This window comes from Penicillium lagena (assembly GCF_028827675.1).
Source record: "Penicillium lagena strain IBT 129212 chromosome Unknown utg000008l_segment0_segment0, whole genome shotgun sequence".
Taxonomy (NCBI): Eukaryota; Fungi; Ascomycota; class Eurotiomycetes; order Eurotiales; family Aspergillaceae; genus Penicillium; species Penicillium lagena.
The window spans coordinates 1,089,981-1,106,058 of record NW_026623229.1 but is presented as its reverse complement, the minus strand read 5'-3'; the positions used below and the strand labels follow the sequence as shown (position 1 = coordinate 1,106,058).

The 16,078-nt window shown below is 52.8% G+C and overlaps 5 protein-coding genes across 5 annotated transcripts; 1 reads left to right on the top strand and 4 right to left on the bottom strand.

Moving 5' to 3' along the window:
* Nucleotides 1-222: 222 nt before the first annotated feature.
* On the bottom strand, nucleotides 223-1,789 carry N7510_011007 (uncharacterized protein; the record flags this gene model as incomplete). The annotated part of the gene is made up of 4 exons (XM_056982932.1): nucleotides 223-642; nucleotides 705-1,096; nucleotides 1,149-1,340; nucleotides 1,399-1,789. 4 exons carry the CDS (start codon nucleotides 1,787-1,789, stop codon nucleotides 223-225), a joined length of 1,395 nt encoding a protein of 464 aa, XP_056828426.1.
* A 518-nt stretch (nucleotides 1,790-2,307) lies between these two features.
* Nucleotides 2,308-3,131, top strand: N7510_011006 (uncharacterized protein; the record flags this gene model as incomplete). Its single annotated transcript, XM_056982931.1, has 2 exons — nucleotides 2,308-2,627; nucleotides 2,924-3,131. The coding sequence occupies 2 exons, from the start codon at nucleotides 2,308-2,310 to the stop codon at nucleotides 3,129-3,131; spliced, it is 528 nt and encodes a 175-aa protein (XP_056828425.1).
* A 119-nt stretch (nucleotides 3,132-3,250) lies between these two features.
* Nucleotides 3,251-4,795, bottom strand: N7510_011005 (carboxylesterase; the record flags this gene model as incomplete). The annotated part of the gene is made up of 1 exon (XM_056982930.1): nucleotides 3,251-4,795. One exon carries the CDS (start codon nucleotides 4,793-4,795, stop codon nucleotides 3,251-3,253), a length of 1,545 nt encoding a protein of 514 aa, XP_056828424.1.
* A 754-nt stretch (nucleotides 4,796-5,549) lies between these two features.
* Nucleotides 5,550-8,377, bottom strand: N7510_011004 (formin-binding protein HOF1; the record flags this gene model as incomplete). Its single annotated transcript, XM_056982929.1, has 5 exons — nucleotides 5,550-7,514; nucleotides 7,565-7,777; nucleotides 7,832-8,118; nucleotides 8,175-8,279; nucleotides 8,335-8,377. The coding sequence occupies 5 exons, from the start codon at nucleotides 8,375-8,377 to the stop codon at nucleotides 5,550-5,552; spliced, it is 2,613 nt and encodes an 870-aa protein (XP_056828423.1).
* Nucleotides 8,378-8,951: 574 nt separating this feature from the next.
* On the bottom strand, nucleotides 8,952-16,030 carry N7510_011003 (CCR4-NOT core subunit CDC39; the record flags this gene model as incomplete). The annotated part of the gene is made up of 4 exons (XM_056982928.1): nucleotides 8,952-9,017; nucleotides 9,069-14,941; nucleotides 15,001-15,325; nucleotides 15,374-16,030. The coding sequence occupies 4 exons, from the start codon at nucleotides 16,028-16,030 to the stop codon at nucleotides 8,952-8,954; spliced, it is 6,921 nt and encodes a 2,306-aa protein (XP_056828422.1).
* Between the last annotated feature and the right edge of the window lie 48 nt (nucleotides 16,031-16,078).

Below are 16,078 nucleotides of genomic sequence, written 5' to 3'. Positions count from 1 at the left end.
GGCAACAACTTTTTGGCTAAATGGTCAGATGGCTGTTTGTTAGGGTCAGAGCTTTAAGGTCCCGGCAGTTCCAACCGGCGTATTCGTGGTTCTCTATATATTTTTGGTGCCCGGTTTACCGTCACCTAGCGTTCTAGTGAAAAAAAACTTCATTTATATTCTGATTCTATATATACGGAGAAGCTATAAAACCGTCTTGACACACCCAGATGGGAAAATCTATCAAGCAACAGAATTATCAGCACACGACCAAGCAGCCGAACCCCCGGACTTCTTATAGTCGTCGATGATGCTGACAATCGATCCATACGTCCCCCCAATCATCAAGAAAGTGCCAGCCAAGATAACGAAGATACACCAGCCGACCATCAAAGTCCACCGGGTCGTTCTAATAACCTTGCCTTGGGTCCAGTTATCGTACAACCACATGCCGGCCATGGGATGGAAGCACATCGGCGTACCGAGCAAGGCGCCAACGAGCGAGACGAGATCACCAAACACGGGGATGGCGCTGGCAATAATATAAGCGAAGAGGGAGATTCCGATTGTGCAGCCGAGCCAGGATCCCCAGTGGATGAAGGTGTTGGCAGTCAGGTGCCTGGAACCTTGGAGGGCGCGGACAAATATATACTTGGCCGGCAGCTAAACAAAAGACTGTCAGAACGTACACTAGACCATTTTTCGGAACGGAGAGAGACACTCACATGGATGAAAATCAATGTACTAGCCAGCAAGCCCGGCAGCGCAAAGCCATAGCTGACTTTCTTCATCGTCGGACCGGCGGAGCCCAGAGCAGGAGACGACACATAAGACCCGCAGTAATAGTAGACCACGATTCCAACTACAATGTAGAAAACGGTCACGACAGACTGGCACACCATGAGCGATCGACCATAATGGCGGGGATCGCGCATCTCCGACGCGATGGAGAAGAAGGCCGGAGTGCCGGCGTACGCGAACACGATGGTGGAGAGGGCTGTTGTGGCTTCCACGAATGTTGTGCTACCTATAATCTTGTAGTCGGAAACCCAGACACCCGTTGGCGGTGCGGCTGATGGGCGGTCTTGAACGCCGACCGCGATGGTCACGATGAGGACTAGACACGATTATTAAATTTGATTCAATGGATAGAAGGGACAATTGCTTACTGGATGTAAGAATGCATGTTAACCCGACCCACGCTAGCCAGGAGATGCGGCCCAGAGTCTGAATACTCGACAGAGTACAGGTGACGACCGCAGCCACAGCGACAAACACGGCGGTGCAAGTGGCATGAGTCGATACGGCATTTAGACCGATACTGATGCCGAGCATCCCCGAACCCGCAACGAAGGTCCACCCTATGAAGGAGAGAGGGTCAGAGAGCGATTAAACTACGATAAAGTGACATAAACTCACAGAGAATAAAAGCACCCCCGAAAACAATTTTCCCAAATTTCCCAAAGAGCATCTGGCCCACGTCGTCAATGCCATACACCTCGCGATGCCGCAGCTTGAAAACACCAATGATGTAGTCGGACCAGGTGGTGATGGCCGCAATGGCGATGAGACAGATTATGCCGGGGATGATCCCCAGCGAATCGAAGGCGACGGGGATGGAGAGGACGCCGAGACCGATCTGGGTCTTCATCATCAGCACGGCTGTGCCCAGCCATCCGACATTGCGATAGTTGGGACCCTCGGCTGTGATCTCGCCGAAGACTGCATCGCGCGAGTAGGAGCTTTCGATATCGGAAGTTGTGGCGCCTAGGGCCTCCTCTCGCTTCTTTTTCTCGGAGTCCGACGACATCTGGAGGGACAGAACAGGACAGAACAGGAGAAGGAATATGTGCACAACTAAGAGGGAACTTGGGGGGTTACATGGCTTTAGGGGGGCCCCGTACGAGGGTATTTAACTAACTGCAAGCAATCTGCCTCGCCTCGGTTAAAACGCTGGGCGTCCATGTCTCGCGTGGCCCCGTAAACTCTAAGCGCATCCGCATCGGACCTGATGTCATCCACCCGTCCGATGCGGATGGCAGTGTAACCCTAGTAATAGTCCGCTCTAGGAACAATTGCTCAGTCTCTACACCGTACTAGGGCTATCTCGATCTCTATGGTGATTATTCTTGCAATAGTCTGCGCGTCTTGCCTTTCGCCCCCCTACCGACGAACAAACGGACCCTGAGAGTTTCTCTCCACAAATTGCGTGCATTTCGGCCCAGCGCAGATCCACTTTTTAAAATTGCGGGGGGAAGCCACATCCAGCCACGTACGGAATGTACCTACTCCTAATACGAGGTACGGGCGGTGAGTGATAACGGTAAAATGATCAACGGCGTTTCTGTACCGGCAAAATACCATAATATTGCCGGGGAAAATAGCGATGTGTACATCGTATCGCGTAGTAATTACTATGGCAGACTAGGTATCCCTTTTGCACAAAGGGTCTCCCGGTCGCCCCCAAACCACCGGCCCTACGCCGGCTGTTTTAGTGCTGCAAGTTGCCCGATTTCCACTACATTTGAAAAAACCTCAGCTATTTCTGAAGCTGACTTCCCCTTCCATTTAATAGCGCGGCATCTACCCGGCAACCGGCCGGGGGTGGTTGCCGGGAGACCCTCTGTCGTCCGCACTCCAGTGCCTACGTACGAAATGTCGAAGTACTGCTACTACACAAGGCCCTGCTCTCCTCAACTAGGACCACTGCATAGCTTCCTATACGAATAGTTCTTGTCCGTACTATCTCGTATTATGGTGTACTGATATGCGCCCCGAATAAATCCCTCACTCCGACCCAGTCTGCGTTTGGCGAAATCTACCGCGTGGCTTGATCCTTCGTACTCATGCGAGCTGGAATGGATGTGCCTCAAGTGCTCTTGCAACGAGGAGAGTGTTCTTTTCGCGTTCTCAGCAGCCCAAGCAACCAACTGCGGTGTACCAGGGCCAAAGTAGCCGAACTCCTCTTCGTAGCTATATCCTTCTGCAAAAACATCGGTCATCGCCGGGATGCTGTCCTTAAATTCTTCAACAGGGATCTGTTTGCAGATAACCGTCTTGCCGATAAAATACAGGAATCCTGTTCTATCGCGATGGATTATCACGAAGCCCTGGGTTCTCTTTACAAGACGGAAGAGGACATTTGGGTTTGACAAGATAGTCAAATGAAGAAATGTTTGGGATCTCATGTTACTTGTTAGATCATAACTTATACTATGAAGTAATGGCATAGTATAACGCCCTCCCAAGTCCTTCAATCTCAATAAATCCCTCACGGAAACGGATTATACGTCCCATTTCCAAAACACGGTCCATCAATGGAATACCCACTCACATTCTGCACTGCAAGCCCATCCCCACCGAACCGAAGCACATCGCCACCATACGTATACGGGAACCAGCCTTTGGCAGGGGGTCCCTGGATGGGATCCTTCATGAAAGCCAGAATATGGTCCTGCATGGCCTCACTCGTGGCGATTTCTAATGGACTGGGACCAGTGGTCGCATTGGACACCCTGTAGAAGTATGTACCAAAATTCATGACCAGGTCTGCCGCATGGTAGGCGCCCAGCCACTTGTAAGGGGTCTCGTTGGGCCAGGTGCCGGCGTACTGATATCGGTACGTAGTGATGTTGTTGGCGGCGCGCCACATGCTTGTGTTTGCAGTCGGACAGATCCAGTCTGCTAGAGTGCCTGCGGTAATCCCGGGCTGCCACGGGCCAACGGTGGCATTGGATGATGGCCAGGTTGCCAGGGAGGCGTCGTTATTGGCGCAATCCGAGAAGATCGCCGGCCGAGGTGAGATCTTTCCAGCAGCTGCGCGGGCCGCATAATCGGAGAAGACGTAGACATTATCAGCAATGGGAGTAAAGCTGATCCCAGGCTCTTTGTCATATTGTCCGACGAAGTTCTCAATCATCGTCATTGGGACTTGTTGCATACACTCCAGTTCTGCGATGGGATCATCGGGGAAATCACATCCCAGGTTCTTCGCCACGAAGGTAAAGTTGGAATGACTGTAATCCTTCGAGGAGGCAGCGAGCAGCGCCGTGCCAGACTGCGAAAACGTACCTTGAACAATTGGCTTATCCCAGAAAGCGTAGTTATGACAGTCCGTACTGATAGAGCCAGCAGACTGTCCCCACATCGTGATTCTGTCGGGATCGCCTCCAAACGAGGCAATGTTTTCGTGCACCCATTCTAACGCTTTGCGCTGGTCCAGCAGAGCCACATTGGGCACATCTAATGCGGCTGCGTTGGGGTAGCCGAATATATTGAGCCGGTAATTGATTGTCACCACGATATGGTCCTGGGTGCGACTCACCCATGACGGCGGAAGCTGGCCTGCTATGTCAATCCCACCAGTAACAAATCCGCCTCCAGTCATAAAGAAAGCAACAGGCAGCTTGGCTTTCGAGGAGACTCTGTAGGGTGTCCAGACGGCTATGCTCAAGCAATCTTCTGCGCCGGTCTGCAGACTCAGGCCGCTGGTGTGGTTTTGATCACCATTCTCCACGAGCAGGAAAGGGGTAAATAGGTTCCAGAAGCTGGGAGAGCTGGAAACAAACTGCGGGCATGAAGGTGGGAATCGCGTGGAGTAATGGTGTTCATCCGAGTGAGGTAGCGACTCCGGTGGCAGGAAGCGGAGCTTGCCAACGGGGGGCTGCGCATATGGGATGTTACGAAACTCCCGGACATTGGGATAGTCGGGGTTCTGAAGGCCTGTGTAGGTGCCAGTCAAGGTGCGCACCGTCAAGAGGGGATCGGCTGCCAGGGCAGTGGGCAGGATGCCCGCCAAAATGGTTGAAATCTTCATGATCGATTAGAAGACTTGGCTCTAGTCGAACAGACGGGTGATAAGCCCCATTAATGCGGGGAATTTGTGTTTTATATACCATTTATGGCCCGGCATCGGCACATAGTGCCGGGTAAGGAAGGTTTGATTCGGGTGATATACTGCGGGGAAGAATCGTGGAGAAGCAACCACACACTAGTATATTCACAACACTAACTACAGACGGAGATTAAAGGCACTAGGAGCTATCTTGATCCCGTACTTTTATTGAGATAAGAAAAAAGCAAAGCAAGTTGACATAGGAAAAGAATATCATTGAAGCCACACAGACATCAGGCGCGCCCGAATAGTAAACACAAATAGCAAGTATCCTAGCAAATGTACATGGCCTGAGACCATTCATTCAACATCCATCCCATTCGACCTGAAGAAAAGCCTCAATTCAAATATCATGGCAAAAAGCATTTGACAAATTGGAACGCACAGCACTGGACATAGCCCTGAAAATCGAAGACGCTTTAAAAGCCAAAAAAATAAAAAGAATTTCAGAAAATTCGGAGAAATATCAAAAAAGTTGACCAATTCTTGAGCCCTCGAAGCACGGAAGTAAGAAAACTAAGTGAAGAAAAAGAAAGAAAAAGAAGATAAAGGATCGTAATGTGCAAAGTGGCTCGGAGAAGGGTGTGGTATCTACGTAAGAACAAGGGAAGCGAAAAACTCCGTCAGGACAAGAGGTTGCAGTGGGTCATGGCGGTTCGTTAGCGATGTAGACCATCTAGATGATCTGCAGGTAGTTGCTCGGCACCAGACCGGGGCGAGCACGGGTGCTGGTGACTTCAGCTTCCCACCATCCGTCATCCTGCAGGCGAAGTACAGCCAGCACTTCGCCCTTGGTGAAGCCGAGCTCCTCAGGAATGGCGGCAGAGTAGCTGTACATTGCGCGAGCAAAATGCAGAACCGGGCGTCCATCGCGGCTGAATTTCCTTCCTGATTCGGCAACAGCCAAGGTGCGGCTCCTGGATCGGCCAGGCGGCGCACCGCTGCCATCACCGTAGTAAGATACTGGCCGGCCGTTTTGTCGAGCTGAGTTATATCCTTCGCGGCTGCCACCACCGTACATCTCAACTTGGTTGCCAGACAACTGCAGCTCCATGCCCCCGGCGCTGGAGGGACGAGCCTGCTGTCTGAACTGGGGCTGAGGAGATACACCACGGTTAAGACCACCAGGTGATCCCCTATTGTAATCGTTGGCCGGGTACGGCGGATCTTGGGTTCGACGCGGCGTTGGGGATTGACTATAACGGCCGTTCATGCTGTTGGACTGGTATGAAGTTGGGCTAGGGCTGCCTCCTCCACCGCTGTACTGGCTTGTTCGAGTGTCTGCACGAGGGGTGACCTGGGGACTGGCGCTGCGCCTTGGAGCTGGCGATCGAGCACGGGGAATGTCCTGAGAGTTGCCGTTTCCGCCTCGGAGCATATTCTGAGTCTGGCCAGTGTATCGCTGGGTCGTCTTTTGCATCTGCTTGGAGGTAAAAGCCGGCTGAGGAGCATCAAGTCGCTTCACGGAGGGGTCATGATATGCCGGAGGAGGTGCGCCTGACGCGCCTCCACCATAGGCCGAGCTTGGGGCGGACGGATTTGGTGTCTGAATACCATGGTATCTATCGGCCGACACACGAGAGGTCGACTGCTTGCCAGTGGTCTTCAAGTCAGCCAAAGCCCGAGCGATGGGGTCGAGGTCATCCTCAGGGCTCTTGATCGGTTGCGCTCCCTTCCTGGGGGAGCTCTTGTCAGGTGAAGCGACATCAAAGACATTGTTGCCAACATTGAGCTGGAAGTTTGCGCGAGGATCCACGGGCTCTGGGCTTCCAGACACACGACCGTCATTAAGCATGGGAGCTCCTTTGATCGGACTCTGTCTGGCTGGCGAGGGTGAAATGTTAGGTCTCTCTTTTTCATGGCGACTTTTGCGGCGGAAAGGACTGTTGCTGAAAAACGCGCTTCTCTTCTTCTGAATCTGCTTATCGCCTCCGTCACTTGGCAGCCCGGGGCCAGGTGATTTAACGGGAGAAGACTTGGAACTGAGGGTACTGCCTTGGTCAAAGCTCGACATAGAGGTCGGGTTGGAGATTTCGCTCTGAGAATCGCGGCTGGATGGACGATATGCGCTGGTTGCAGATCGCTCCGAAGGCGGGCCAGCTCGACAGAACATGGTCATACCATCCGTTGGATATGCATTATGTGGAATCGTGTTGATCTCGCCATGCTGATCAGGGTCATAGTTTGGAGGAAGTTGGCCGCCTCTGCGAAGATCGAGAGGCGCTGGTTGCTGAGCCCCTTTCTCCGCAGCAGGGTGGCCCATTTGACCCGCGAGATCGGACTGAGGGTCGTTATGGGACTCGTATGCAGACGGCTGGGGGGAGGATGTGCGGAACGCAGGATTCATAGTGCGCTGGAACTGAGCGACGGAGTAGCCGTCCTCTCCCATCTCTGAGCCAGCATCACTTGCATCTTCTTTGCAGAAGTTGATAAATCGTGGAGGATCCGGGATCTCTTGGCCAGTTCCGCGTTCCTTGATAAAGTAAACAATGTCCTTCTCCACCTCGCAGTTCTCAAGCGAGAGGCGGATGCGTTCGCAAGCAGCATCGTCGCTGACACAGACTGTCGATGCAATGTTCGCATATGTCCAGAGACTGCTCTTTGTAAAGTCCAAACGCTCTTCTTCCAAATCTTGGAATTTCTGCAGGCCGTTAGTATGAGGATTTAACAACTGTGGGAGGTGTCACGTACATCACAAGCCTGCTTCCACTCTTTGTTCCAACGCCCAGTTGTCTCCTCAAGAGTCTTGACCGTAGCTTCATACTCGTTGCTGTTGGAGGCCAGCTGGATCTGGGTCTTCTCAAGCTTTGCTTTATTCTTTCGTTCTTCTTGGCCCATCACCATGTGGCCTTGCGCAAGATATCCCTTGATGCGGAGACAGTCCTGCTCGTAGCGGTCGCGAGTCTATACTTGTGGTTAGCATACGTCAGACTTGATGTTAGGTCATCAGGCACTCACCTTGTTCACGGCCTGTGTCTGTTGAATTTTCGTCTTGTGCAGACGCTCAATGCTCGCCTGAATGATCTTCCGTCTTTCCTTGAGTCCGCTGGCAAAGGTAGCCAGCGGCTCTTCCAATTCACCCTTCATCTGGGTCGCGATGGCCGCATGGGCTTTCGCAATAGCTTCGGTTTCTCCGCGAACCACATCAAGTGAAGCACGCAGCGATCCTGTTTCAGCCGATCCAAGTGACTTGCGACACAGTGCTTGGAGTTTTCTGGCGTATTCATCTTCGATGGCAGCGCGGACTATTTGTTGACATTAGCAACCGCAGAGGCACTACATCGGAGACATAGACACAAACCATTGTAGAACGCCTTTAGTTCATCATTCGTGATTTTAGATCCATGCATGCGCTCAAGCATGGGGTGAAGGCCGGCATCATCCTTGCCCCAGAAGTTGTTCGCAACTAGAAACCAGACCGTTAGTGAGCTTTTCCCAACGCTCTTTCAGTCAATACATACAAGACATGGACACACTCGGTCCATCAGCCACCGTTCCTGGCATCTTTGTTGAACAGGAGCCAACAGTATGTCGTAGGGGGAAATGGTAAACACAAGTGGACCAGAAGACCAACCTGAAGGTCGCAGGAATTCGAGGCGGATGTGACAGCAGAGCGGTGTTTATGGCACCGTCTCTCGGGCAACCAGGTACATGCTGATGTCAGCGCCATGAATGGGCAGATCACGTGACCACTCCTCCCACCCCGGGCATGTTTTTTATTGACCTTGGATGAGGAAGAGGCAAGGGCCGAGATTACAAGCATGTTAATAGGCACAAATCATGATAATAATAGTGGCAATTAAATCCCCTCTCGATGCAATAAGATAACTTCAAAGCAAACCAATGTGACGCCAGCTTTTACACTTTATCATTACAGGAAGGTAGTAGCATCAGACAAAAAAACATCATGGAACAAGGCATACGGAACTGGTCCGCGGGTAAGAGATGTGGGATAAAATATGCAAGGCCATCCTCACTGCAAATCCCCGTATCGTGAGGCATGAAAAAAAATTTAGGATGTCAGACGAAAGAAAAGGGGCGGAGAAGAGATTGGGAAACAGCGGCGGATGAGGAGAGCTCAGGACAGCGGACGGGGGCTTTGCTGTTGGATATGCTGAAGGAGGGCATCAAAAAGCCGACCGATCTGCAGAACAAGTTAGCAAAAAGTTGACATGCAAGAAACAAGGAAACTCACCTCGGGTGCCGCCTGGATGAAGGGCAGGCGGAAGAAAGAATAGCTCCGGTTCTGGAGGAGCTCCTGGAGCGTGATGATCAATCCCCATGGGTGAGGTCGGTGGACGATGAGGCGTTCCAGAAGCACCCGGATGATCTGCTGGCGGATATCCGACTCATCCTGCTCAGAATAGTCCACACCAAAGAGACGCAGGATCGTAAAGCTGAAGAAGTAGGTGTGGCTATTAGGATACCGGAGCTGGTTGGCCATCGCGCTCAGGAGAAAGTAACGAGCCTCAGGAGTCATGATTTGCGCGATCTTGTTCAGAAGAGTCGCGTGCGTCGAGGTCTCGAATGCGCTGCGGGTGTTGCTCTTCGAAGCATGTTCAGTCGCCGCTTGCTGGCCAATGTACAGGACAAGCGCGTTCACAAGCACGGTGTCGACGTTGATCGGGACATAGAAGAGGCCAGTCTCCTGCTTTTCCGTCGTCGTGACTGTGTCGCAGATCTGCTGGACCGCAGCATCTGAGACGTCGTCATTTTGGAGCACAGTATCCACAACATCCTTGATGTTCGCCTGCTGAAGAGGAGCATCAATGTCACCTGCAATCTTAGGGATGTCCCGCATCTCCTCAATGCGCTCCGCCTTCAAGCCTTCGCGAAAAGGATCGGGAAGCTTGTGGAATGAGGACGGGTAGGCACTGAGAACTAGATTTCGTAGCTGAGCGCAGTGAGCTGGGATCACATTGCAGAAGTGAAAGTGGTTCTCGGCCACAAACTCCGGGAAATCATGATGCAGAATCAGCAGGATGCGAAGCACGCCCTTGTACAGGTCTTTGGCAACGTAGGAAATGTTGGCGGCCTTCAGCTGCTCGCCGATGTAGGAGAGCAGGGCTTGCATGATCTCGCAGTACGCCGCCCATCCCGCACGTTCCGGCATGTTGAGCATATCAGACATGAAAACTCGGTGGGACACCAGAGAGAGCCATCCATAGACGAAGCCAGGAATGTAACGGGGCTGGAGAGACAGGAACTTGTCGGCAAGGGCAAAGATCATGCCTTGGTGCTGATCGGTATGCTGAAGCCCATTCATGGAGTACTCGCATAAAATGCTGGAGAACAGTCGGAAGAACACGCGCTGGTTGAACCCTTCGCCACGCATGACTTGGTGGTGGTTGAGGACCAAAACAAGCAGTGAGAGGACGGAGTTGAAATAGGCGGGCTTGCTGGACTTAACAGCGCCTTCACTCTCGCCCTGGAACTTGACCAGAAGGACCACGAGCTTGGCAAGCGCATCAATGTAGAGGAATGCTTCGTCCAGACTGCCGCTCGGATTTTGCGATTCGTGTTCAAACATCGCGATAGAGATGTCGATGCTAAGGCGGAAGAACAGAGCAGAGTCTTCTTGGGTATTCATGACCTGACGCTGGTGCATGTCCTGGAGGAAGGAGTGATAGGTGCGATCGGTAGCGCCAGGGGCCTTGTAAATACCGATCCACTCGCTGAAAATGTATTCCATCTGATCGCGCTTTGCCCTGGCCTGGTCACTGAGGAGCGGGTTGACCACTTCAGGAATGCCCGACTCGCGAAGCTTGCGGTTGATCTCAAGAGCCGGTGCGATGTTCGAATCCTCTGCGAGCCACTGGCTCATGGCCTCCAGACTGCCGGAGAAATCAGATCTCAAGGCGGAAGGCTCGTCGTTGAAGAGAACTCGGTTGAGCAGATTTTCCAGCAGCTCCAGTGCACTCACATTCTTCTGTATGATGAGTCGAGTCAAGATCATGTCCACTCGACGAATGTCCAGAAGACCCGCATCGATAAGAGCGACGGTAACAGGTACATTGAACATGTGCTCATCATCAACCTCCGAGAGGAGCGCCCATGTGTACCGTGCGATGAGTGTAGACATGTCGCAGAGTTTGGCCAGAAGATGCACAAGCACCTCAATCTCAAGGGGTGTCGAGGACTGGGAGTACAAAGTCGTGCAAATCTTCAAAGAGGTCAGGCGTGCCAGCTCCTCGCCATTCGGCGACGCAAGGATGGTGCGCAATGCCTGGTTGTATTCTTGGAGAATGGCGCTATCTCTACCAAGATCCTTGATATGCTCCTCAGGGGCATTGCGAGCAGACTGTTGGAGGTCGGAGACGATTGTTTCGACCCGCTCCCGAGGGCTCTGAGCATCGAGGAAACCATTCAATTGCGGCTGAGCACCAACCATGCCCACCTGTTGCAGTCTGGCATCTTGCTGCGCTGGGGTCCTGTGGGGCACAGCGGGCTGATCCGCGGGCGTTGAGAGGTTGGGAATGGCGGGATATGATTCTTGGAGGACGTCGGGAAGCTGGCGACCGGTTTCCGTGGAGGCCGATCCTGGGCCGCGTGACTGGCGCGCAAACTCTTCATATATTGCCAGCTGCTCTTTGTTGAGCCCACCGGGAGCTTGCCGATAGGGTTCCGGAATAAACAGACCCCAGCGGTTCATCGAAGGATCAATGAATGGTTCATTGGGCCGGGCAGCGTGGTGGCGGCGGCGGGCCTCCAATTGGGGCTCGATCACCTTTTCGATCTCGGGGAGAGACTTTTCTTCTGCCGCTTTCTCGACAATGCCACAGGCAGCATCCAGGTTATCATTCACGCACATCAGGATCAGGCCTTCGGGCATAGGCTGATCAGAGTACTCTTGCTGAATCATCCGAATGTAGTTCGTCATGCTAACCTTGAGGGGCTCCTTGCAAGTAACAAGGGCCAGGCTTCCGGCGAGTTGCCTGACCATAATACCCGCAGCATGTCGGACCTTCTCCTCATCAGGCTCCATAGCATAGTCTTTGGAGACCAGCTGAACGGTTGAGATGGAAGCAATAGTGACGGAGCGTTCGACGACAGGAGTGATGATTTCCGCGATGGCACGTTCCACGGCAGTGTGAACAATCTGCCTAAGAACGCTCGGATCCACCATGCTGCTAGCTGACGAGGGCAGAACAAGGATCTTGTCGAGGCTGGGCAAGGTCGACATGATTGCAGCGGGCGAGAGTCTCTCGTTCCGCATACTCTGGTTGATCGAGGTGAGAGCCATGTCCTCGAAGGCCTCGAGACCCTCGGGAATGTTGGTGGTGGACAGGGCCTCTTCGCCATGGGCTGCACGGTCTCGAATAACGATGGACGGCTCAATAGTCTTATGATCAAGATTAAGATCCTTGCACAAAACCTCGATCTCAAACTTGAGGTTGAGTTTCAACTCGGCATAGTGATACAACTCCAGCAACAGAGCCAGGATGTCCATCAACCACGGGTTGGGAGGGTTGAACACCGTTGACTTTGTGGCTTGAACAAGGACCTTGCAGGTAAATGGAATCGTGACCATGAGGCGTTGAGTATCGTACCCCTCCAGGAGAAGACCCTTGAAGTAAACGTTCTTGTGTTTGACAGGCTTGTCCTTGGCGATGGTCAACGAGCCAAGCCAAGCACCGAGATTTTTGAGGTGGCCACGATCGGTGGATGAGGTCAAAGTGGCTTCGGAATTCAACAGCTTGTTGACGCTGACATAGGTCTCTCGCAAGACTTCGGCCCACAGAATCTTGTCATTAATGCGGTCGAGCAAGTCCAAATACAGCTGTTGGAAATTGGGCTGCAACTTGGCACGCTCCTCTACGAGATATGCAGCGAACCATTGGTGATGCTGGTCGCGCAGCACGTCTTGCAGATCCTCCAACTTCTCATCCAAATTTTGTTCCGAAACGTTGTTCAGCACAAACAGAATCTTGTCTTGAACATCCTCATCTGGCTCCTGATAGAGCTCAGATCGCAGAGGGGGATCAACTTGAACAGATCGGAACTTCCGGGATGAACCATCAGCAGCAGAGGAATCATCCTGATTGCCATTGGTCAAGGTCGACGCCGCAAGATCTTCAAAACGTGCAGCCTCGGCATCACCGACCTGGTTTCCTTGTTCGTGTAGAACCTCCTCCGCCTTCTGGAAAATGGGTGTGCCTTGCAATGATGGGATCTGGAGAAGTAGATGACAGAAGCCAGCCCACTCAGGAAGACGGCTGATCAACTGTTCGATTGCCTCCACGCCGAACTTGTACATCGGATCGTGGAGTTCGTGCTCCCTGACAGCTTCAAGAATCATGCCAAGGCCGACCTTCAGCGTGATGCCGTCAACAAGGCGGAAGTTGATAATACCGCCAAACATAACCGCGGTCTTAGTCAGAGCCTCCAGAGGGTACTCGTGGTAGCAGTGGTATTCATCAATGAGGCCATGCACCATGCAAGCAAATAGCTCTTGCTCAGTGGAGTCCCGCGAAGACTTGTATTGGCGCATCAACTCCAGCATTTCTCTCAAAGACAATTCCTCGTGATACATTTTCCCGAAAAGATCTTGCATCTGCCTGTCAATGGCCTCGGGGAGAGTGTTACCATTTTCGCCATTGGCGTCAATGATGTCGTCGAACCCTTCGCCATAGTTGATCAAACGAGGGTACGTCTGAATACAAATCCGTTGAACGGGAGTGAGGTTCTCACGGTCGCCGACGTACTCCTCCAGAACGGACAGAAGCGTGTAGACGGTTTTTACCGCCAGGCTGACCATTTGAGCGGCGGACTGCTCCTTCCGCTGGACGTGGAGTTCATCCTCTGCCTTGATCCTCAAGAATTTCGACAGGAGTTTGCCCATGTCCACGGGGCCCTTCTGAGAGGCGTTCCGAACCCACTGCTCAAGGTCAAACGGACCCTTGCGATGAGCATAGCAGGCAAGGTCCAGGGCAAGGCCGTTGGTGAATCCAAGGAGATAGTCAAGCCAGCCGAAGGCGACAGCATGATCATAAATCGCCGCAGTAGACGTGGGGTCCTGTGTGAAGGCAGTGAAGAGCTGCTCAGCAACCCACTGCCGATCTTGACGCCAAGCCCCATAGAGTGCAAGCTGATATCCTTCTTCCTGCTTCAGAATAAACACAATAAAGGTTCGCAGCACAAAGCTTTGTTGGACACTGGACCACGGCTGGGGGATAGCGAGCGCCGAGCAAAGGAAGACTGGGAGATCGAATTGGACCACAGCCTTGATGAGGAGCTGACTTTCAGCGGCAGCCCACGCGGCCTGAGAAAAGAGAGCCAGGTCGAAAATGGCCTTCATGGCATCCATCGAGCGGAGCGGTGATTTCGCGGCGCGTTCGCCTTGCAGCTTCACAATTTCTGGTGCTTCCTCGAAGAAGTCGGCAGGGAAGGTTGCGCGTAAATTGGGAATTTGGGAGGCATCGGTGCGAGAGGCAACAAACGCTGTCAAGAATGACAACTGGGTGTCACGGTGCTCCCAGTCACCACCCCAAAGCTTCTGGATATCAATATTCTCAATGGGCGAGAGCACACTGTACAGCTTGGAGAACTGCTTCGGGTCTACCCGCAAGCCTTCCCGGTCAAAGTGTCGGAACACGAGAGGCCAATTAATTTGCTTCTCAGCGAAGGCACCAAGGAACGTCTCCAGGGAGAACTGTTGCCAGTACTGCGATAGAACCATAAAGAGAATAGCGCTGGCGATATGCTCCTCGCCCCAGCTCTCTGATCCCGCCGCATTGATGATCTCAGTGACGGTTTCAGTGTTTGCGGTTGCTCGAGGTCCCTTGGAGTGAAGTTGCCGAACAAGAACGTATCGGGGGTTGACGAAATTAAACATCTGAAGAGCAGAGGATACTTCGAATGGCATGTCCAGACCGAGTTTCTGGTATCGCAGGTTCGCGGCATACACCAGTTTCGCTTTGACATCGTCGGTGAAATTGCGTGGGGGGTATAGGATGAATCGCTCAATTGTCATTCCCAGAAAGGCAGTCGAAAAGTCCTTGGTGGTATCGGATGGGTTCGCCAGGCTCTGCAGGAAGGGGGTAACAGAATTTGAGAGGATCGCATCGGCTGCAAGCAAGAAGATCAGTTTGATTCACTACGTGAAATGAGACAGAATTACAACATACCCTTTGCGCGGAGATCGGACTTGTTGGTCATCTTAAAGGCCAGAGCGAGAGCAACCTTCACAAGGGGATCGAGACGGAAATGGTCCAGAAAGGTCGACAGGTCAAAATCACGGAAGATGTCTCCTTCAGACGTATCCACCGTCTCCGCGATTTTCTGAGCCTGTTCGATATCCGAGGAAACTTTCTGCATTTCCTGGACGAGAAGGGGGTAATTGGCGGCATTTTCGACGGACTTGTTCACTCCGGGGAAAATTTGAGGCGCATTGCCTGTCAGAAGACGGCGAAAGTACTTGGAGAAAACTTCCATGCCGTTGGATGTGACAAGCTAGATTTTATTAGTGCTGCGAACACGTAGAAAAAGCATTTATCTTACCTTGTGGATTTGAGCAGCTTTGGTTTCCCACTTCTCTTTGCCCTCTTTTTCGGTGATAGAATCGAGCAGGAGGAAGACCTGCGCAATGGAGATCTTGGTGAGGGATGATTGACTCGAATGAGCGGCTGCAGAGCCCGGCTTATCAAAGCCGGTTGGAGAGTTCACGGTTGTTCCGGACGATAGCGGTGAGAAGGCCACACTTCTGGAAGATCCCGGCCCACCTCCTCCCCCGGAGCCTCCACCACCCGTGATGGAACCGACAGACGCCAAATGAGGCCCTCCAGATGGGGTATGGGCTCGCGACTTGGGCGACGAGATCGATTGGCTCGGTTGTGACGAGCCAGGCTGGAGCGGCGTGAATGGAGAGGGCGCGTTGCGGCCACTGGAAAGACCCCTGGTGGAGCTCAGAACAGCGGAAAAGGACGAGGTGAGGGGGGAAGATGTTGGAACCCCAGGGCCTGCGTCCAAGCCCCGGGCAGACGCGGAGGGGGCGGCAGAGGAGGAAAGGTTGGTCGCGAGCGGAGTCAACCCACGACGAACACTGGACTGTGAGGAGGACCGACCCCAGGCACCAATCTCGGGTCTAGACGAAGAAGATTTGTCGGTGCCAGAAGCAATCGATGACTGGGCGGAATGGTGAGGGGGAGGGAAGGTCATCTAGGAGACGCGATCATTTGATCTGAAGGTCGGAAGGACAGAATTTTA